The sequence below is a fragment of the Schistocerca serialis genome, chromosome 2 (genome assembly GCF_023864345.2).
Source record: "Schistocerca serialis cubense isolate TAMUIC-IGC-003099 chromosome 2, iqSchSeri2.2, whole genome shotgun sequence".
NCBI lineage: Eukaryota > Metazoa > Arthropoda > Insecta > Orthoptera > Acrididae > Schistocerca > Schistocerca serialis.
Window position 1 is genome coordinate 774,788,319 of NC_064639.1, and position 22,644 is coordinate 774,810,962.

General features: G+C 39.4%; 1 protein-coding gene across 1 annotated transcript in view; it reads right to left on the reverse strand.

Annotated features, from left to right (window-relative positions):
* The window catches only part of LOC126456398 (uncharacterized), a 258,254-nt gene that overhangs the window by 205,687 nt on the left and 29,923 nt on the right, over nucleotides 1-22,644 (reverse strand). Inside the window, exons 4-5 of the mRNA XM_050092151.1 lie at nucleotides 7,857-7,921; nucleotides 5,159-5,219 (exon numbers count right to left, since the gene is read on the reverse strand). Coding sequence (XP_049948108.1) covers nucleotides 5,159-5,219; nucleotides 7,857-7,921 — 126 coding nt within the window. The remainder of the gene's footprint in view (nucleotides 1-5,158; nucleotides 5,220-7,856; nucleotides 7,922-22,644) is intronic.

The following is a 22,644-nucleotide window of genomic DNA, read 5'->3' on the forward strand; positions in this document are numbered from 1 at the left end:
TGTGCTCTTTTCCAATCATTTGGAACCTTCCGTTCCTCTAGAGACTTGCGGTACACAGCTGTTAGAAGGGGGCAAGTTCTTTCATGTACTCTGTGTAGAATCGAATTGGTATCCCGTCAGGTCCAGTGGACTTTCCTCTGTTGATTGACTCCAGTTGCTTTTCTATTCCTTGGACACTTATTTCAATGTCAGCCATTTTTTCTTTTGTGCGAGGATTTAGAGAAGGAACTGCAGTGCGGTCTTCCTCTGTGAAACAGCTTCGGAAAAAGGTGTTTAGTATTTCAGCTTTACGCTGTCATCCTCTGTTTCAATGCCATCATCATCCCAGAGTGTCTGGATATGCTGTTTCAAGCCACTTACTGATTTAACGTAAGACCAGAACTTCCTAGGATTTTCTGTCAAGTCGGTACATAGAATTTTACTTTCGAATTCACTGAACGCTTCACACATAGCCCTCCTTACGCTAAATTTGACATCATTTAGCTTGTGTTTGTCTGAGAGGTTTTGGCTGTGTTTAAACTTGGAGTGAAGCTCTCTTTGCTTTCACAGTAGTTTCCTAACATTGTTGTTGAACCACGGTGGGCTTTTCCCGTCTCTCACAGGTTTACTCAGCACGTACCTATCTAAAACGCATTTTACGATTGCCTTGAACTTTTTCCATAAACACTCAACATTGTCAGTGTCGGAACAGAAATTTTCGTTTTGATTTGTTAGGTAGTCTGAAATCTGCCTTCTATTACTCTTGCTAAACAGATAAACCTTGCTCCCTTTTTTTATATTCCTATTAACTTCCATATTCAGGGATGCTGCAACGGCCTTATGATCGCTGATTCCCTGTTCTGCACTTAAAAAGTTCGGGTCTGTTTGTTATCAGTAGGTCTAAGATGTTATCTCCACGAGTCGGTTCTCTGTTTAATTGCTCGAGGTAATTTTCGGATAATGCACTCAGTATAATGTCACTTGATGCTCTGTCCCTACCACCCGTCCTAAACATCTGAGTGTCCCAGTCTGTCCAATGTCTTTTCTCAGTTATTCTATTCTGATCTGTAGCCTGTGTTGCCATGCTGGTTTAGTGGGTTTCTTCTGTGTGTTGGTTTGTTCTGATCTCTGCCTAGTGTGTATATTTAGTGTAGTGAGTGCTCCTATATAAACCAATAGTTGTAACTCTTCCATAGTTGTGTTTTCATTTATTTTGTTGTGTATGATTGTGTTGATAGTCGTTATTGTTGTTTCGACTTGTGGGTTATTTGGTGGTCTATGCAAGAATGGTCTAATGTCTGTATTTGTGTCTTTGTATACTATATATGTCAGCTGAAATTTTTCTTCTATATCTAACATGTGTGTCACTTCGTGTTCTATTTGTGCTTGTTCTGGTGGCTGCCTTAAGATTTCGTTTTGCTCTTTCAATTGATGCGTGTTGTTCTTTGTTTGTTTGCTCTGGGATGTTTGAGTCCATTACTGTATTTTCTTCTTCTTCTGATTGCACATTATTTTGTTCCAGTATTTGTTGTACTTGTTGTTTGAGGTTTTCTAATTCTGACTGGGGTATCCTGTTATTTTTGATTATTACACGGATCTGATCAGCTAGTCGTAGTTCTGTTAAGAATTTTAATTCTGGGTATCTGGTAATAAATGTTGTGTATACTTGTGATTTGTATCCAGTTATGTTGGTTCCTAAGTTTGTTGCTTGGTAATAACAGAACATGAGGTGTCAGTTAACTTCATCTGACCATCTCATCCTCTGTCTTTGTTTTCCTTCTAGAGTGGCTGCAGGAAGCATATCCTGCAAAACACCTCTATTTGGATTTAAATCATTTTCCGTGTGGCTAGCAGTGTCGTTACCATTGCGGACGGGCCTAGGGTTCAAGTGTTGTCCCCGACCATAACAGCGCTTGTCCGAGGCTTCATTAGTTCTGTCCTGAACCAACTAATTACACTAAAAGGGGGGTTAGCCCTATTAGTGGTTTGTTCTTTTTGTCGCCTTTTACGACTGGCAGAACATACCAGAGGCCTATTCTTTTCCCGGGCCTCCACGGGGTTTATTATTGTTATTATTATTATTATAAGCAACTGCAGTACCTCGAGTGAATTTGAAAATCATCAAAAATACCAAACCAAAGTTGTTGCATGACTTAGTAACTTACCAGTCTAAACAGTCAACTGACTCTGATCCCTTGTCACTGGAAGAAGCAAGCATGTCAGGCACTGCTGAAAACTGGCAGAAAGGAATACAGGAAGAGTTTCAGCCTCACAAAGACAACCACATATGGGAGTTTAAAACTAAGATAGATTTGAAAGGCCATACTGTATGCTGTTAAGCACAGCTAGCAGTAAAAGATTGAGGTCAGAAGAAAGGGCTGGACTATGATGAAACATATGTACCAATTGTAATATATAACTCATTTAAGATATTTATCTGCTATGACTGCTAAACATGATCTTTACATTGATCACTTAGATGTCACAGCTTTCTTACAAGGTGACTTAAATGAAGAGATTTGTAGGAAAGTTCCAGGAGTATATCCAGTTACAAATACAGTGAAAGATGCTGGTATTAAAAGACTAAAAAGGTAGGGTATGGACTGAAACAAGGTCGTTGCTGATGGAACTTGAAATCAGACAATACACTGTTGAACCTAAATTTCGAAAGATTGACAGCTGACTATAGTATCTACTACAAAAATGATATTGGTGAAACGACTATCTAATTGATTAGGTATCCAAATCACTAGGAACAGCAAAGAAGATTATTTGTAGAGAGACCACATACTCTATGTGGAGCAAATACTCAACAGATTCAGTATGAAAGAACATAAACTGATATCTACACCACTGGACAATAACCAAGTGTTCATTCATGATATGAGCCCAAAAACAGAGAAAGAGTAAGAAGCTATTTGTAATATATCCTATTTCAAAGCAACAAGGAGTTTAATTTATGCTCAGTCAGAGACAAGGCTGGACCTACCTTATTTAATAAGAACTGTCAGCCATTTTTTGTAATAATCTGGGCATACTGCACAGGCAGGCAGTTAAAAGGATTTTTAAATATCTAAAAGATATCAAAAATATGAAGCTATTGTTTTCAAAAGCAGGGGACTGCCACATAATACATTACTGTGATGCAGACTGTGCTAGAGATTCAGAAAACAGAAAGTGAACATCTGAGTATCTGTTTAAATATCAAGGAGCAATGATATCCTGACCGATAAGACACAGCCAACAGTATCTGTATCCACAACTGAGGCAGAATATGCTATATGGCTCAGACCTCAGAATATTAGGAGGTTAGACAGTGGAGTAACTTCAAACCCCAAGAATGATCCTATCAAATTACTATGTGTCAACAAAGTTGCAATCGACTTGCCTAAGACTAGTGGTTACAAGAGCCAAACATAACAAGTAGGCACAAGAGACCACTTTATAAGAGAAAAAATAGTCATCCCAAGTCACTGTAGAGTACATACCTTCCGAACAAATGCTGGCAAACATGATGACAAAACTTCTGGCAAAGCCTCACATCATCTGCTGTTATAAGATGTCTCACTGGTTAAATAATCTTTTGTGTTGCTGTGGCTAAATATGAACACACTGTTTTAATCTGACAAACTGTATTTAACAAAAGTTTTTATCTTGTTAATGTCTGTCGAACAGATCTGATCATTCCAGTCAGATACCACCAGCAAATTATTCCACTAACATTTCATCAGTGCCATTGTGTCTCATTACTCTCATTTCTATTTCCTCTGATCAAATCACATTCTTACCCAGACCCTTATTTCCATGATGTCCTTGGCTCTCTTGTCTTCACATATCTCTCTATTACACTCAGACACTTCCCTCCACACTGGTGGTTTAACCAGCTGCTAAAGAAAGATGAATAAGGGATTTGTTCTTCAGATGATAGAACTGTTGCAATAAGCAGCAAATCAAATGTAGTTTTAGAAAGGGCAGCTATTGATACTTACATGGATATTGATAAACAGTTTGCAAACAATTAGCTGTCATTAAGAAGTGAAAAAGGCTCACTACATGCCTTTCAGAGGCTGCGAGAGATTTCCACCCAGCATATGTGCATAATATGAGGAAATAATGACAGAAGAGGTTGCCAGTGTTAAATTCTAGGAATTAAAAGTTGATGACAAATTCAGCTGGAATGGCAGCTAATAAAATTGCTGAAGTGTCAAAACAATTTTTTGTTGCAAATGCACTCCTGCAATGTAACAATAAAAAAGCTGGCATACTTTGCTTATTTCCATTCTGTAATGTCATACAATACATTATTTTGTGTACCAGTTACTCATAACACCAAGCTGAAGCTTCGGGGGACTAAAAGAATGTAATACAAATTATTTGTTGTGCACTTTCAAGAATGACTTGAAGTAGCCTATTCAAAGAACTAATTACTGCTTCTCAGTATATTTGTTCCTTGTTGAAATTTTCCATAACTAATCTCTCTCTTTCAAACCAACAGCCCATTTCAGGTAATCAACAAGAATAAGAACAGTCTTCAGTGAGACTTGAATTGCTTACTTTGGTCCAGAAAGGTGCCCATTATCAAGGAATACACTCTTTCAAGAGCTTACAAGCAGCTAAAAAAAGTTGGGTGGTAATAAATTGCAGTTTGAGATGAGGATAAAGGATTTATTGATGGCCAACTCCAACTCTTCCACCTACGAATACCCGTAATTACATGAATTGGTTTTGCTATGTCACAGAACTACACAGGATTTTAGCACAGCTTCAGTACAGTAATGCTGCCTCTGTGTCTTGCAAACTGATTTTGTTTAAGATGATGCTTAGCTACAGTAGTCTTGGTATTAAATTATGTGCATAACTATTTACACTTTTAAATGTTTGTGGTAAGTTTTATAATTGGTATGTAGACAACAAATGTGATTTTTTTCCCACATCCCCCCCTAGGATCTTTTGAGGGAAATATATATGTATATTACATGTTTCTGCTTTTCTAACATTTTTATGTCCTTGATGATCTCACTATGGTTTATGGTACACTGTATCTAATTTAACTCTAAAACCAAAAATACCTTTACCACTGCCATACATTAAACCCCAAATCGGATATACCATATGAATGTTGGACCACCATTTTGATGATCGTTATATGACTAACTGAAAACAGAGCAACATTGCTTACCTTTTGGTGATCCTTTCAGGACTGTCAGAACTATGAGTTGACATATTAAGTGGCCCAGATTCTGCAAAAAATCGTCAGGAATAGACAGCATATTTCAACTCTGCATAGTATGTTATGGACAGATCATATTACTGTAATAAAGTGTTATCCATAGAATACACATGTATAAAGGGTAAATCTAAATCCAGGTCAAACCATGAAAAATTTTAAATTCTATAATCCTTCTAACATTATTTTTGCTACTTCAAACAACTATAGTATGCTTGAAACCTTTGGTAAAAATATAAAGCCAATCCAGAGACATCAAATGCAGCCTGACAGGACAAATTACAAATTGTAAGGCAAGCTCAGTAATCCATCACAGAAACATAAATTAAGTCCTTTTGTTGGGTAACAGTTATGGATCAAGAATGCAAGACATAGTGCAAAATGTCTTCAGAAATGAATATCAAGCACTAGTACACTTTTACAAGCATACTTAGCAACGTCACTGGTGATTCATGTCGATGTGAGAAAGGTATTAATACAGACCATATAACAAACAAATACTGTATGTTTAAAATGCAAGACAAATCGTAAACACAATTATTCCAATAAAGGTAAAAGCTAAAAGGATGCTCATCACACAAATATGAAGCTACGGTCCACGATTATCACAAGACAAAGGTGAAACATCCTGAGGAATATGTACACACAAAGCTCAACAAATTCCTCCAATTAGTTAGGTGGTGGTATTATATGAAAAGTGAGTAATCACTGTTCCTTTCATGGTATCATAGTTTGTATCATGTCTAATGCATCAGATAAAAAGCCATGCAAAACAAAGTGACCTCCTAACAGCTAACTCAACAGCACCAATATTCAAGTGAACAAAGTGGAACATAAAATACAACATTCCTCAACATTTCGGTATTTGCACACTTACATTCTGATGTATGGAAATTATATATAAAAGCTTTTAAACATCATCACTATCTTCCCTTTAGGTCACAGGTACAAGACCTAACTGCAAAACATCAATTTCTTACTATGCTAAAACTTTATTCCACTCTTTCTTAGTACCCTTCAAATATTACATTTATGTTTGTTTTTATAATGTGCTCACTTATTTTCTTCTGTTGCCACAAATTTTATTCCTCGTGCTATAAATGCTCTGCTTTTGTTTAATATCACAATTTCTGCACCAGTCTGGTCTACAGCCTTGGACTAATCTAAGTAATTTCACTGTCAAAACTAGAATGGGACTGTAGCCAGTCCTAGTTTGCATTTATGTTTTGTCTGTTACATACTTATTAATACAATTGTAATCCTGAACTATACTGCGGCTTTTTTATAAGTAATTTTAATATGAATAAAATAAATTCCTGCCTAAAAATTAGAACGGATAAATTAATCATATTATTTTATCATTTACAGCAGTATTTGTTCTTTGCAGGTCCCTTCTTGTTATAGCAATGGTTTCGTTTTCTTCCTGAATATCTTTAAATCATACTGACAATACTACGAAAAGGATACATTGCTACTCACCATACAGAAGAGACGCTAGGTTGCTCACAGGCACACCAAAAGGACTTCTGTACATGTGAGCTTTCAGCCAAAATGCCTTCTTCTAAAGTAGAAAACACATAATGCTCATCCCCATCACCTAGATTGCTGCTCTCAGCAGCTCCGTGAATGTGAGTGTCTTGTACTTTAGAAGAAGTCCTTTTGGCCAAATCTCATATGTTAAGCCATCTTTTTGGTGTGCCTGTCTGTGATTTAACATTTCCTCTATATGGTGAATAGCAAACTATTCTTTTCATCATATTGCCATTTTTCCAGCGTGGATTTTCTTTTGTTTAAACCACATTGAAATTTATTCCTGAAATTCAACTTAACTGAAATAGATACTACCTAAAGTGACATCTGAAACTTTGTGCCAGACCAGGACTCAAATCTAGATTTCTCACTTATCAGGTACAATTGTCTTACCACTTAGGCTATCCAAGCACGCTCCCTGGATTGACCCAAACTTCCATGTGTCACGCACATATCGTCTCATAAGTTACTGATTCATTTACCCAGACTCGCAGATCTCGATTCCTGTTCAGATTTTAGAATCAAGACAATAAGAAGTCACAGACAATCACTATCATTTTCATCACAGGCCCGCTTCGCTTTATATATATTTACATATCTGGGGAGCACGCTCAGATAGCCTAAGCGGTAAAGCGACTATTCACGATAAGCGAGAAATCTGGGTTCATGTCCCAGTCTGGCAAATTTTCATATGCCACTTTATGCAATACTTCTTTACCTATTACAGTTTAGTTACATTTCAGGAATACATTTCAATATTTGAAAGTGTAATTCGTCATCAATAATAATTTATATGATATTGTTTACAAGTTATGTCCAGAGCAAATGTTTACTGGACATTTTTTCTTGTTTTGGTCCATACTACTACTTCTCAAAATGTGGAAAGCAAAGAGCTTGCAGTAGAAGAGATTTGCTTCACAGTATCAAAGATGAAAAATTGCTCGTAGCTCTTAAGGTATGCATTTTTGATCCCATGTTTACTGAGACTTTTTTTTGCTTCTAGTATTGTGTACTTTTAACTGTATGTGTCTATGCCATTAATTATGATACATCCCATACATATAACACAACTTCAAACAATATACTGGAACATGAAGAGATGCTACTTTTTTACACTTACCACAAAGCGGAAGCTCTTCTATGAGAAGGGAACTTGGGCTGCTTTCATCCAATGTTTCAAGGTTTCTGGAGGAAAAAAAAATTACATAAAACTAAAAACCATCAACAACAACTACACAGCTGCAATAAAAGTGACAGATAATTTCACAAAATACTTGGCATTAACAGTCTTTAGTGCTTTTGTTTGTTTGTGGCCATTATTGTTATGAATATCTCCAGGTTATGTGAAAATTCTTCCAGTGTAACCGATTCTTTTATGCTGATGTTTAATTTTCACAAATCAACTCTCTTTACTTTCTTTTTAGTAAAAAATAAATTTTGCTCCCAAATTTAAATTTGTGTTAGATATTAACAAATTCATCATTTTCAGAAATTTTTTACTTATTATTGTCAGTCTACATTTCATACCTTCGTTACCTTGGCCATTATCATTTATTTTGCTGCCCAAACACCAAAACTTATTTGCAGCTTTTAGTATCTCATTTCCTAATCCAATTCCTCGGCATAACTTGATTTAACTTTGATACATTCCATTACATTTTCGTTGATGTTCATCTTATAATCCTTTTTCACGAAACCACCCATTCCATTCAACTGCTCTTCCAGGTAATTTGTTCTGTCCTTTGCTGTCTCAGAGAATTACCATGTCATCCTTAAACCTCAAAGTTTTAATTTATTTCTCCTGATCGTTAATTTTTTCTCCAAACTTTTCTTTTGTTTCCTTTGCAGCTTGCGTAATGTACAGATTGAATAACATCAGGGATAAGCTGCAACCCTGCCTCACTCCCATCTCAACCACTGCTCCCCTTACATGTCCTTGAACTCTTACAACTACAGTCTGGTTTCTGGGCAAGTTGCATATAAACTTTCATGCTCTGTATTTTATTTCTGATCCCTTCAGAATTTTGAAAAGCACAGCCCAGTCAACATTTTCACAAGTTCTCTCTAAATCTACAACTTCTATGGATGGTTGTTTGCCTTTTTTCAACCTATATTCTAAGGTATGACATTGCACCAGTATTGCTGCATGTACTCCTACATTTCTCAGGAATCCAAACTAACCAATGCTGAGATAAGCTATCAGTTTTTCCTTTTTCCATAAATTTGTGTCAATATTTTGCAACCATGAATTATTAAATTGATGGTTCAGTAGTATTCACACCTGTCACCACCTGCCTTCTTTGGAAATATTGTTGTTACATTCTTTCTGAAGTCTGAAGATATTTGCCGTGTCTCATATAACTGGTACATCTGGTGGAGTTGTTTTGTAATTGCTGGCTCTCCCACGGAACTCAATATTTCTGAGAGAATGTCATCTTCTGTATTCGAGAACCTTGGTTTCCACTTAGGTCAAAGTATTCTTGCACTACCATATTTCCAATCTCATATTTATCTACTTCCTTTTCCCTTTCTATAATATCATCCTTAAGTTTTTCTCCCATATGCAGACCCTCTATATATTCCTTCCACCTTTGGTTAGTACTGACTTGTCGCCTAAACACTTGATGTTGATATATCTGATTCTTATCTCTCCAAGGTCGCTTAATTTTCCTGTCATTGGCATCTATCTTTCCCCTAGTCACGCATGTTTCTGCAGTGTCACATTTGTCCTCTAGCCATTCCCTGTTAAGCCATTTTGCATTGCCTATCAATCTCATCTTCAAGATGACTGTATTGTCTTTCTTTTCCTACATTCTCACACTTTCTTCTTCTGTCACTTACATTCAGTATCACCTGTGTTACCCAATGATTTCTATTAAGCCTCTTCTTTTTACCTGTGATCCTTTGCTACCTACACTATTTCATTCTTCAAAGTTACCAACTCGTCTTCTACTATATTCATTTCCACTGTGTCAGTCCAACATTGCCTAATACTGACTCTGAAACTCCCAAGAACCACTGGTTCTTTCAGTTTATCCAGGTCCCATCTTCTTTAATACCTATTTGTTTGCAATTTCTAAATTTTAATCTGCAGTTCATAACCAATTAATTACGGTAGGCATCCACATCTGTGTCCTGGAAATGTCTTACTGTTTGAAATCTTGTTTCTAAATCTCTGTTTTAGCATTATATCCTCAGGTCCCTTTCATGTATACAACAACCTTCCACAAATCTTAAAACAAATGTTAGTGGTGATTAAATTATGCTCTGGGCAAAATTCTACCAGGTGGCTCCCCATTCATTACTTTCTTCCATTCCATGTTTATCTTGTATTTTGACTCCTCTTCCTTTCTCTACCATACAATTCCAGACATCTGTCACAATTAAATTTTCATCTTCCTTTAAGTATCTGAATAATTTCCTTTATCTCCTCACACATTCATCTAGTTGCATTACATTAGGGGATGCTGCAGGAATTAGATTAGGAAGTCAGACACTAAAGGTAGTAGGTGAGCTTTGCTATTGGATAGCACAATAAATAATGATGACTGAAGCAGACAGGATATAAAATGCAGACTGGCAATGACATGACAAGCATTTCTGAAGAGAAATTTGTTAACAGTAATGTAAATTTAAATTTAGGAAGTCTTTTTTGAAGGTATTTGTTTGGAGTGTAGCCTTGTACAGAAGTGAAATGTGGACACAGGCAGAACAGACAAGAAAGGAATACAAGCTTTTGGAATGTGATGTTATGGAAGAATTCTGAAGATTAGATGGGAGCCTCAGGTAACTAATGAGAAAGCACTGAATAGAACTGGGGAGAAAAGAGATTTGCAGCACAACTTTATTAAAAGAAGGGACCGGTTGATAGGACACATTCTGAGGTGGAAGTAATCATCTATTTAGTATGGGGGAAAACGTGTGCTGTAAAACTGTAGGAGGAGACCAGGAGATGAATGCAGTACGCAGATTCAAGTAGATTCAGGTTGCAGCACTCATTAGGAAATTATGAGGCTTGCACAGTGAGGTGAGTAGTGAGGAAAACTGTATCAAACTGCCCTTTGGGCTGAAAACTTGAACAACAACCATATTCTTGCAATTCTTCATCATCCGCAGAGCTAGTTGCCATATCAAACCTATACTACTGTGGTGGGTGTTGGCTTCATGTTTGTCTTGGTATGATGATGCACATTAAACCAGAACTCCTCCTGCTTCTGGCACTACACTCACAAATTCCCTCTATATCTAGCTACAACCTGTACATTTCCCTTTTTAAATTTTCTAACCTGCCTATCCAATTAAGTGATCCAATATTTTATGCACCGACCAGTAAATTTTTCCTCATGACATCCATCCTCCTCCTAAGTAGTCGCCACCTGGAGATCCACTTGGGAACCTATTTTATCTCCAGAATATTTCAGCCAAGAAGGTGCTGACACCATTAAGCCAAACAGTACAGCTGACATCCTCAGGAAAAATAACAGCTGTTGTTCCCCTTGCTTTCAGCTGTTAATGGTACTAACGCAACAATGCCATGTTGGCTATTATTACCAGCACAGTTCAGTCAATTGCACACACTGTAGCCCATGCCAGCTCCTGAAAATACAGTTGCCCCTCTTCTGCTGCTGTGGAGATTACCACAGTAAGTTTCTAGGAGACAGTCGGATATCATGTATACGTTCATGGCATATGGATTCCAGTCCAATGGTCAGATCTCTGCATCTTTTTGAGAGTTGTCAGATAGCTACAGACCTCTTAATTACTGTCTTCAGGATAGTGACAAGTTTAACCCTGTCTCATGGGTCAAAGCGAGGCTGGTGACCTGATTTAGACTGATTTCACACGGGTAGCAGTGCAGTCAATTAATCTAGGTCCACCAATAAATGTTTCAGATTAAATTTGTGCAGCAGAACATCATGTAATATCAAGTTTGTTTGCATGGCCATCCTATGCAGCAAGCACAGAAATACCTGTTATGTAAATAAATCCACTTTTTCTGGCTGCAACTTAGTTTATTGTTTCTAGATGCATTTGGACCAGACCAGATGAGAGGAAACATTGATCACAGCAAACTGTAAGTAATTACTTATTTACATACAAAATGTGATGTGAACTGTTTGATAATCTAAAAATAACAAAACTGTATCATTTTAGATCCCATTGAAGATGACTTACAGTGAGAAAAAGGCAAAATGCACCTGGGAAAAATAAATTAAGTTGCAGCAAGTAAAGGGGGTTGAATTTACAAAACAAGTGTATCATGTAATATGTCTTGCACACTGCTAAGAGTGTGTGACTTCTCGCCACAGCTGCAAGCAGAAATTGGTGCAACACTACAAAAACTCCAAGGTGTGGAGGGAAAATTTAAAATTCAAGGGTAGTCTCTCCTCATGGTTATATCTCAGATTGTATTATTTGTCCTCCTCTGACATGGGAAACAATGTATCCAGCTATTCGTGAGAACTTGCAATTTATGCATCGTGAAAACCAGTGTACCATTATAGTCATATAGATTTGTCAGAGGTCTGCAAAGGGACAAAGTTTTTCCCTCTAGTTCAACTAGAGTTCTAGGGTCATTCAAAGAACGTCTAGACTCAGTAGGGTGTAAATACCCAGATCATGCAATCTAGTTGGAGGCGACTTTAATCTAGCAAGTATAGGCCAGGATGTCTATGGATTCATTGCAGGGGGTACAGATAGACACACAAACGAACAGATAGGCAGGCAGGCATGCATGAATCTCGTGAAGTACTTCTGAACACATTTTCTGAAAACCGTCTTGCGCAGCTAGTTCGACAGATCAGACAAAATGGAAATATAGCTCATAGCTACAAACAGAGAGGACCTTAATGACAATGTCATTATAGAGATGGGGATTAGTGACAATGATATTATAGTGACTATGCTTATGAAAGTTCAAAAAATCAGTCAAGAAGGCTAGGAGTGTGTTCCTGCTAGAAAAAGCAGATAAGCAGTTGTGAGTATCTCACTTAGACAATGAACTGACATGATTTAGTTCCAGTATGATGGATGCAGAGGAATTATGGGCAAAGTTTAAAAAGACTGTGAATCATACTCTGGACAAGTATGAACCTAGTAAGTGGATTAAGGATGGAAAATGCCTATCACATTTCAACTATGAAATTTGGAAAATACTGAGGAAGCGAAGGCTGTTGCATTCTTGGTTCAAAAGAGAATGCATAAATGACGACAGGCAAAGGTTAGTAGAGATTCGTGCATCCATAAAAAGTACTGTGTGTGAAGAACACAATAACTACCACCGTCACACCATTGCAAAAGATATGGCAAGGAATCCAAGAATGTTCTGGTCCTATGTAAAATCACTAAGTTAGCCTGAGGCTTCCCTTCAGTCATTTGACCAGTTTGGTGTGGCAGTATAAGATAACAAATTGAAAGCTGAAGTTTAAAATTTCACATTTAAGAATTGTACAAACATACCATCGTTTGATCATCACACAATGCCCCGTATGGACGACGTAGTAATAAACATGCCTGGTGTAGAGAAACAATTGGGAGAGTTAAAAACAAGCAAGTTGTCAGGTTCTAATGGAATCCCAATTTCAGTTTTATAAAGAGTACTCTAAGGCATTGGCCCCTAGCTTACCTTGCATTTATCACAAATCTCTCAACCAGCACAATGTCCCAAGCAACTAGAAAAAAGTGCAGGCGACTCATGTATATAAGACATGTAAGAGAATGGACCACGCAAAATCACAGCAATATCCATATCATCGGTTTGCTGCAGAATTCTTAAACATATTCAGAGGTCAACTACAATAAATTTCCTAGCTACCAAAAACCCTATGTCCACAATTCAACAAAGTTTTAGAAAGTGTTGTATCTGCCTGGTAGTCGTTTCCCTTGCACACAAGGTAGGCCAAGCAGGCAGCCGCCCTGCCAGGAGGACATGTATGAATGGCTCATATAAACACCGAGATATTTTCCTTGTATGGCCTGGACTGTTTACCACAGAGTTACATCACCTCCATAGCATCTGGAGGCACCAACCTCACTAACATGCAGCATGCTTGTCGCAGAAGAGAGCACTGTCAGCAGAGCACTATTTTGCTATGCCTGGCAATGTGCCCTTGCAGCACCAAGCAGATATCCATTCACTCCCAACTATCTAGATCACCAGAGAGTGTGAAGTCAATTACACCCTACACCTCAACCTGGCGGCACGAGCAGTTCTGTCCAGTCACATCAGCAGACCAATCGTAGCACTACAAGTTGGCAGTACTAGCAGTTTCATCTCAGCATTCTATGGCACAGTTCATCCTAGTCTGCACCAGCAACATGTCAGACATCACACCCTGGTAGCACTGACCCAGTAAGACCCCATGTCTATACCACGCTGCCTATCATCACTCTAGGTCTTTATTTCCAATGTATGTAGCTGTGTGGCTATTCATAGAAGGACATTATGACTGAGTTTCATTTTATATATAACATTATTCTTTTAAAAGAATATCCGCAATAGGAGGATACTATAGAAAGCATCCATCATGCAAAATCCAGCTTACCTTGTCTCTCATGATAGACTGTGAACTATGGACGAAGGGTAACAGACAGATTCCATATTTCTAGATTTCCAAAAACATTTAACGTGGTACTCCACTGCAGACTGTTAATGGAGATACAAGCATATGGAACAGATTCCTTGATACATGAGTAGCTAGAATACTTTGTATGTAATAGAACCCAACATGTTGCCCTCAATAGCGAGTGTTTGTTGCATATGCACATTGAGACAACATCACAGCAGAGCTATTTCTGTTGTATATACTTGTGTGGATATTGATCCAAGAGCACTAAAACTGAGTTTCATTTTGTAAATAGTGTTATTCTTTTAAAAAGTATCTTCAGTCACTCTGCAGTGTAAGGATACTAAATTGCTCAACAGTGAGTGTTTGTTGCATAGGCACATTACAGACAACATCACAGGAGAGGTACTACTGTTGTATGTAATTGTGCAGGCATTATAATTGAGTTTCATTTTGTAAATAACATTATTCTTTTAAAAGTATTTTCAGTCACTCTGCATTACGAGGATACTATATTGGCAACAAGGAAACAGGTTTTGTGTAGCATTACAGAGCTATAGTGCCTACAGAACTACTGCTGTATTCTCCTCCTCTTGTCCACCACATTATTAGTGATGAGTCTGTATTCATGTATAAGTAAGTTGTTGTTATTTTTGTTTTTGTTGTTGCTGTTGGCTTCTCTCCTCTCAGTTTGCCATACTTCAATGGTTACAATAAAAAAATATGTTCTGACGTTGTCTTCTACCACACATTTCATGTTTCAGTGTTTTTTCAATCTGGTCTTAGAGTTTTTCTGTATATTGGTTTGTTTGCTACAGCAGCTTTCACTTTCGCATTAATCCTTGTGGGCTAGTTAGTTTTGCTGAGGGCCCTGTCAGGCCTAGTCCTGTCACTGACACCATCCTTGCAGATGGCCCAGTTGTTCCACCTAGCATTGCCATGGCTGCTACGGTTGTTGTTGCCGGCCCAACCAATAGTTTCACTGGTACCGCTGATCCCACTGTGTCTCCTGCCAGGTCCCAGGTTGCACCTTCTTGGAAGTTTCACCATGAGCCCCGCCGATGACCAGCTCTTCCCCATCGCCGCCTGCGATGGAGGCCAGTCGCCATTCCCCGACAAAGACACGGCATGTCTGTTTTCTTGTGTTAATTAGCGTTTCACGTCTGTATTGTCATATGGCTGACACTGAGATTTTGTAAAGTTTCTGTATTGTTCTTGTGTGTCAAAAGCCACAGGTCCTACACCCCATGCTCAGCAGTATTGTTAGTTGTCTCTTGCAGTCTTCTTCTTATCTACGCAGAGTGTTTTTGTTCAGTCTTTCCTTCTCATTGCGTGTGGTAAGTCTCCCCGGCCCGCAGTTCTGAGTGACTTTCTCGAAATCTACCGCTTAACCTAGATCTGTCCAGTCCTTTTCCTTCACCCCTCTTCCTTCCCTTTCAACTCTTCTGTCTCGAGATGGAGTCACTGGCTCCGAAATCTTGCCAATTACAACCATCTTTTATGTGTGTGTTCTGTTCCCACTTGGTGAGTAAATTTTTTATCCATCCAACTAAATAATTTTGTGAATAATTGATTGGTTTCATGTTATGATGGAGAAAACTTTTGAGCAATGCTATGCGATAATGCTTTGGGTGAAGCTCAACATGACACTGTTAGACACTCTTGGAATGCTTCAGGAAACCTTCAGAGATGATTGCCTTTCCACATCACAGTCAAAAGACGGCACAAGATGTGTAGAGAAGGTCGGGAGGAGGCTGCTGACAACACTGGTTGGTTGATTCGGAAAGGGGGCAGGGGGCAAGGAGGGGGGGGGGGGGGGGGGACCAAAAAGTGAGGTCACTGGTCCATTGGCTTAGGGAAGGATGGGAAAGGAAGGCAACCATATCCTTTCAACGGAACCATCCTGGCATTTGCCTGAAGCGATTTATGGACATCACGGAAAACCTAATTCAGGATGGCCAGACATGGGTTTGAACTGTCATCCTTCTGACTGCCAACAAGGCTCGCGCAGAACATCCATCAACATCACAAACAGATGACCATGTGCCTCATGTGCGCCTGTTACTACTAATTCAGACAGTCGAAGGGTGTTCACTTGAAGTCAGAATTATCAGATCTGCCCAAGTCAGAAGGCTTGGCCACGAGGACAATTTGTGCAAAACTTGTGCCCAGAGTTTTGGCTAACATGCAAAAGCAACATCCAGTGGAAGTGTGGGGTTCTGTGAAGATGATTCCAATTTCCTGGACAACATGAGCATTGAGGATGACTCGTGGATCTTTCAGTACAATCTGGGGTAAAACAGGCAGAATGTGAAACGACATGACGCCACTGCCGTGTCAGAAGAAGGCTCGCATCAGCAAGTGCTGGGTGAAGTCCAAGAGTTTGTAGCCCCTGGCCAGACCATCAATGCTCTATTTTACAAGGTAGTGCTTCAGAGAGAATCACAATGTTGCATACGTCCAAAAGCAGTTTTGCGCATCATGCGAACTGCATAACGACAACGTGCCAGCTCATATAGTCTTTGTTGTCATAGACTGCCTGACGTGAATCTGCGTAACAACAGTACCCCAGCTGTCCTTCAGTCCCAAGCTGGCCCCAGCAGACGTTTTTTCATTTCATAAGCTAAAAAGGGACCTTAAAAGAAAGTATCTCTCATCTGTGGACAATATGAAGTTACTTTGACGCCTTCCCTGAAGAGTGTCCCAACTGAGGAGTACAGAGAGCTTATGCTGCATAGAAATTGCACAAACAATGTATTGATGCAGAAGGGTTATACTTCGAAGAATTTAAGTTATCAAACCTACCACAGAAAAACAAGGGAAGGGAGGGCAGGGAGGCAGCAGTGACTCTACTTTCCGGACAAACCCTGTATCCAACTGATAATCGTTTCCTCAACACACCAAGCTGGCCCAGGGGGTAGGTGCCCTGCCAGGAGGGAGTGTGTAAACAACTCTCATAAACACTGAGATATTTTCCTTCTATGGCCTGGGCTGTTTACCATAGAGTTCCATCTCAAGCCACAGTGTCTGGGGGCACCATCCTCACCAACAAGCAGCGTGCTTGTTGCAGTAGAGAGCACTGTCGGCAGAGCTCAGTTTTGCTACACCAAGTCGTGTGCCCTCCCAGTGCCATGCAGATATTCATCTGCTCCCGACTATTTCGGTCACTGCCGGACCATGCGAAGTCAGTTACGCCCTGGGCCATGAACCAGCATTACTAGCAGTTCCGTTCAGCCACATCAGCAGTTCAATCACAGTGCTAAAAGCTGACAGTGCCAGCACTTTCATCTCAGCACTCCATGCCAGCAGACCCGGCCCAGTTTGTTCTGGTCTGCACCAGCACCATGTCGTTCATCAGATGCCGGTAGTACTGGCCAATTAACATTCCACATCATCTTCACACCATTGCCTATTATGACCCTAGGGTTATTTTTTCATGTAGTTGTATGGATATTCAGACAAGGACATTATATTTCAATTTTGTTTTGCATATAAAATCATTCTTTTAAAACTGTCTTCGATCACTCCACAGTACTAGGATAACATAGAAAGCATCACTCATGTGAAATTCAGCTTGTCCTTGTTTCAGATGTCTAGATTTCCAAAAACTTTAACATGGTGCTGCACTGCAGACTGTTATCGAAGGTACAAGAATGTGGAATAGATTCCCAGGTACATGAGTGGCTTGAATACCTCTTATGCAATAGAAGCCCAATATGTTGTCCTTAACTTCAAGTGTTCATCAGAGATAAAGGTGACAGGACTGCTATTATTTTCTACATACTAGATTTCAGTGGTCATTGTTGTTCAGTTGCCAAAAACATACACTGGGCTGGTCACGACACTACGCAACAGATCTAACATAACAAAAATAAAAATAATGCAAAGAGCCATGTTTTTTAATTTAATTGTTATATTAAGGGAATCCAGTTTTGTCTACTAGTTGTACCACAATTCTACCTGCTTTGGAAGTGAAATGAAAGTCTTGGAGTCAGTCTGCTTTCTGTCACTGTATGGCAACACTCCAAATTACAGTATGTGTATGTATGAAGAAAACAAAAGACTACTAGATATATTACTTGAAGAATCAGAAGCAGAAGAAACATATGATAATCAGATTCAGAATAATCTGATGATATCCTGTTTCTAATTGGGAACGAAACACAAAATTATGCTGAAAATGTTGAAACTTATAGAACAGATAGAGACATATCAGCTGAACATGGAAAGAAAGAAATTTTACTGTTTTTACCATTGTTTTTGGTATTACCTGTGCATATGAAGTGTATAAACCTGTGGACGAGTTTAAGACTTCAATACAGTAACATTACAACATAGATTTTCTGCACTATAACATTATTTAGGTTCTTATACCTTGGTGTGTTTTCAACACCCCACACCAGTACTAATGTTATAGAACAGTGCACCAGTCCATAAGGGTTAATGAGTATCAGTTTTAGTTATTTACACGTTATGAAGCCCATATGTTTTATGGAACATATTTCATTCTAAACAGGTGTAAAAATTTGATGTTTAAGTAAGGCTATGCACCAACTATCATTTAGAATAGGAAATGCACACTGACTCCTCGTAGAAGGCACTGTCCCTAAACCAACCAACCTGTTTTTTGTTATCTCTTATTCTTTGCCTCTTTGGAATAAACACCAGTCTGTAGTCTTGAAACTAAAAATCTTAACAAATAGCAGATAGTGTTTATTTAATAATGTATGCCACATTACAATTCTGGATTCATTTTTTCACACATTTATTAAACTTGAGCTCATACTGTTCAGATGATGACCAGTTTCTTGACTGTGCAACTCAAATGTTGCCTAAATCATCTTACTCCTCACATCCAACTACAGTCCAGTGGCAGAATTTAACGCACTACTTATAACATTGTTGAAGAACAGTTTTTAAAAACACTATCAATGAATCGTTTGCTGTTATAAAATTCTTCAAAATAAAATACTGAGTGTAGTAAAGAAGATAGATCATATTTACATCATGTATTAGAGTAAACACAGTGTCTTGCAGTAATCCATCAGAAAAGTTGCACAGGTTGCAATGTACAGCAGTCAATCATTCCAATGAAAGTGATAGTATAACTTTCCTATTATTTACAACACAATTTAGTCAAAACAATTAAATATTTGAATTAGGGAATTCGGTTGTTGGTTCCCAGGTACCAAGATTATGGTACTAAGTTTTTCAGATACTGATACGCAGACTTTTTTGAAAATAGTGAATGACCGTTGTAGACTTTTATGAAAAGGTTGCACACAGATGTTACATGAATCATTACCAGGAGCAGACTGAGGATTTTAGGTGGTGACTGAGTAGAAACTGGTGTTGAACAAATTGTTATTTAGGAAACTAAATAATTATTTGAAAAACTACTAGGTTACATTTTGCAACTCAAGATGGGCAATAAGTATTAACACTAATTTAGTTTATGAATTATATGGTGGTTTAGGAAATTAGAAAAGTTTATGAAACCATTTAACACATCTACTTGGGACTACCTTACTTACAGGCAGATGTGTCATATTGAAAAAAAAATGTTCAAATGTGTGTGAAATCTTATGGGACTTAACTGCTAAGGTCATCAGTCCCTAAGCTTACACACTACTTAACCTAAAGTATCCTAAGGACACACAGACACACACCCATGCCCGAGGGAGGACTCGAACCTCCGCCGGGACCAGCCGCTCAGCCCATGACTGCAGCGCCTTAGACCGCTCGGCTAATCCCTCGCGGCGTGTCATATTGACTTACGCAAAAATCTTAACTAATGGCTTAATCAGTTGGTTAAATATGCCACTTTGTGAATAAAATTCAGATCAACAAAGGTACAATGGCAAAGGTCAGAATTTAAAAGCACAGAGGCAAAATCTGCAAAGGAAAATGTGACTCCTTCTGAACTATAATGTTAATTATCTGATAAATTGATTAGTTCCACAGATATTAAAATACCTGAAAATTTGGAATGCAACTCTTTCTAATGAGTTCTGTCAGAATGATCAGATCTACCAATTAGCTCACTAGAAATTTACTCTCACTTGCTGCATTAAGAAGTTCAATCATCCATATCTTTTGTTAGCAAAATTATGAGAAGGAAAGTTGTTACTCACTATATATCTGAGATGCGGAGTTGCAGATAGGCACAACAAAAAGACTCTAACAATTACAGCGTTCAGCCATTAAGGTCCTCATCAACAATAGACACACACACACACACACACACACACACACACACACACACACACACACACACACACGACTGCAGTCTCAGGCAACTAAAACTCCACTGCGAGCAGCAGCACCAGTGCATGATGGGAGTGGCGATTGGGTGGGGGTAAGGAGGATGCTGGGGCAGGATGGCGGAGGGTTAGTATGATGGGTGTGGCAGACATCGAAGTGCTGCAGGTTAGACTGAGGGCAGGGAAGAGGTAGGAAGTAGCGTAAAAGAATAGAAATAAAAACACTGGGTGTGGTGACGGAATGACGGCTGTGAAGGGGTTGGATGGGTGAGGACACTGACTAACAAAGGTTTAGGTCAGAATGGTTACGGGAACGTAGGATGTATTGCAGGAATGTTCCCATCTGTGCAGTTCAGAAAAGCTGGAGTTAGTGGGAAGGACCCATATGGCACAGGCTGGGAAGCAGTCATTGAAATGAAGGACATCGTGTTTGGTAGCATGTTAGGCAACAGGGTGGTCCACTTGTTTCTTGGCCACAGTTTGTCAGTGGTCATTCACACAGACAGACAGCTTGTCGGTTGTCATGCCTACATAGAACTCAGCACAGTGGTTGCAGTTTACCTTGTAGGCCACACAACTCGTTTCACAGGTAGCCCCGCCTTTGGTGGGATAGGTGATGTTAGTGACTGGAGTGGAGTAGGTGGTGGTGGGAGGATGTATGGAACAGGTCTTGCATCTAGGTCTAGTACAGGCATATGAGCCATGAGGTAAAGGATTGGGAGCAGGGGTTGTGTAAGGACGGATGAGTATATTGTGTAGGTTCGGTGGACGGCAGAATACCACTGTGGGAGGGGCGGGAAGGATAGTGGGCAGAACATTTCTCATTTCAGGCCACAACGAGAAGTAATTGAAACCCTGGCAGAGAATGTAATTCAGTTGCTCCAGACCTGGGTGGTACTGAGCTATGAGGGGAATGCTCCTATGTAGTCAGACAGATGGACTTTGGGAGATGATGGGCAACTCACGGGTGACTAGGTTGTACGGAAGGGACTTCTTGGTATGAAAAAGGTGGCAGCTGTCAAAGTGGAGGTATTTCTGGTGGTTAGTAGGTCTGATATGGATGGAGGAACTGATGTAGCCATCTTTGAGGTGGAGGTCAACGTCTAGGAAGGTGACTTGTTGGGTTGAGTAGGAACAAGTGAAGCAAATGGGCGAGAAGTTGTTGAGGTTCTAAAGGAATGTGGATAGGATGTCCTCACATTTGATCCAGATAGCAAAGATGTCATCAATTAATCTGAACCAGGTGAGGGGTTTAGGATTCTGGGTTTTTAGGAAGGATTCCTCTAGATGGCCCATGTATAGGTTGGCACAATATGTTGCCATGCGTGTGCCCATAGCCGTATGTCCGATTTGTTGTAGGTAATGCCTTCAAAGGAGAAGTAATTGTGGGTAAGAATATAGTAGTTGGTCATGGGGATTAGGAAGGAGGTTGTAGGTTTGGAATCTGACGGGGCATTGGGAAAAGTAGTATTCAATAGCAGTAAGGCCATGGGCATTGGGGATGTTAGTGTACAGGGAGGTGGCATCAGTAGTAACTAGCAGGGCACTATGTAGTGAAGAGACAGGAATTGTGGTGAGTAGGTGCAGCAAATGGTTGGTATTTTTAATACAGGATTGTAGGTTCCAAGTAATAGGTTGAAGGTGTTGGTCTACAAGAGTAGAGATACTCTCAATGGGGGCACAGTAACTGGCCACAATGGGGCATCCTGGGTGGTTAGGTTTGTGAACTTCAGGAAGCATGTAGAAGGTAGGAGTATGGGGAGTGGTAGGGGTGAGCAGAGAGATGGACTCCAGGGAGAGGATCTGGGATGGGCCTAAGGATTTGAGTAGAGACTGGAGGTCCTCCTGGAGGTCCTGGGGTCACTGTGGCAAGGTTTGTAGCTGGACGTATCTGACAGCTGGTGGAGTCCTTCTGCCAGGTAATTCTTGTGCTTCAAAACAACAGTGGTGGAGCCTCTGTCCGCAATTAGGGTTATAAGGTCAGGATCAGTTTTTAGATGGTAGATTGTGGTTCATTCTATGGATGTAAGGTTACTTTGCTTTTTGAGTGATTTGGGGAATGATGGTGGGGCAAGGTTCA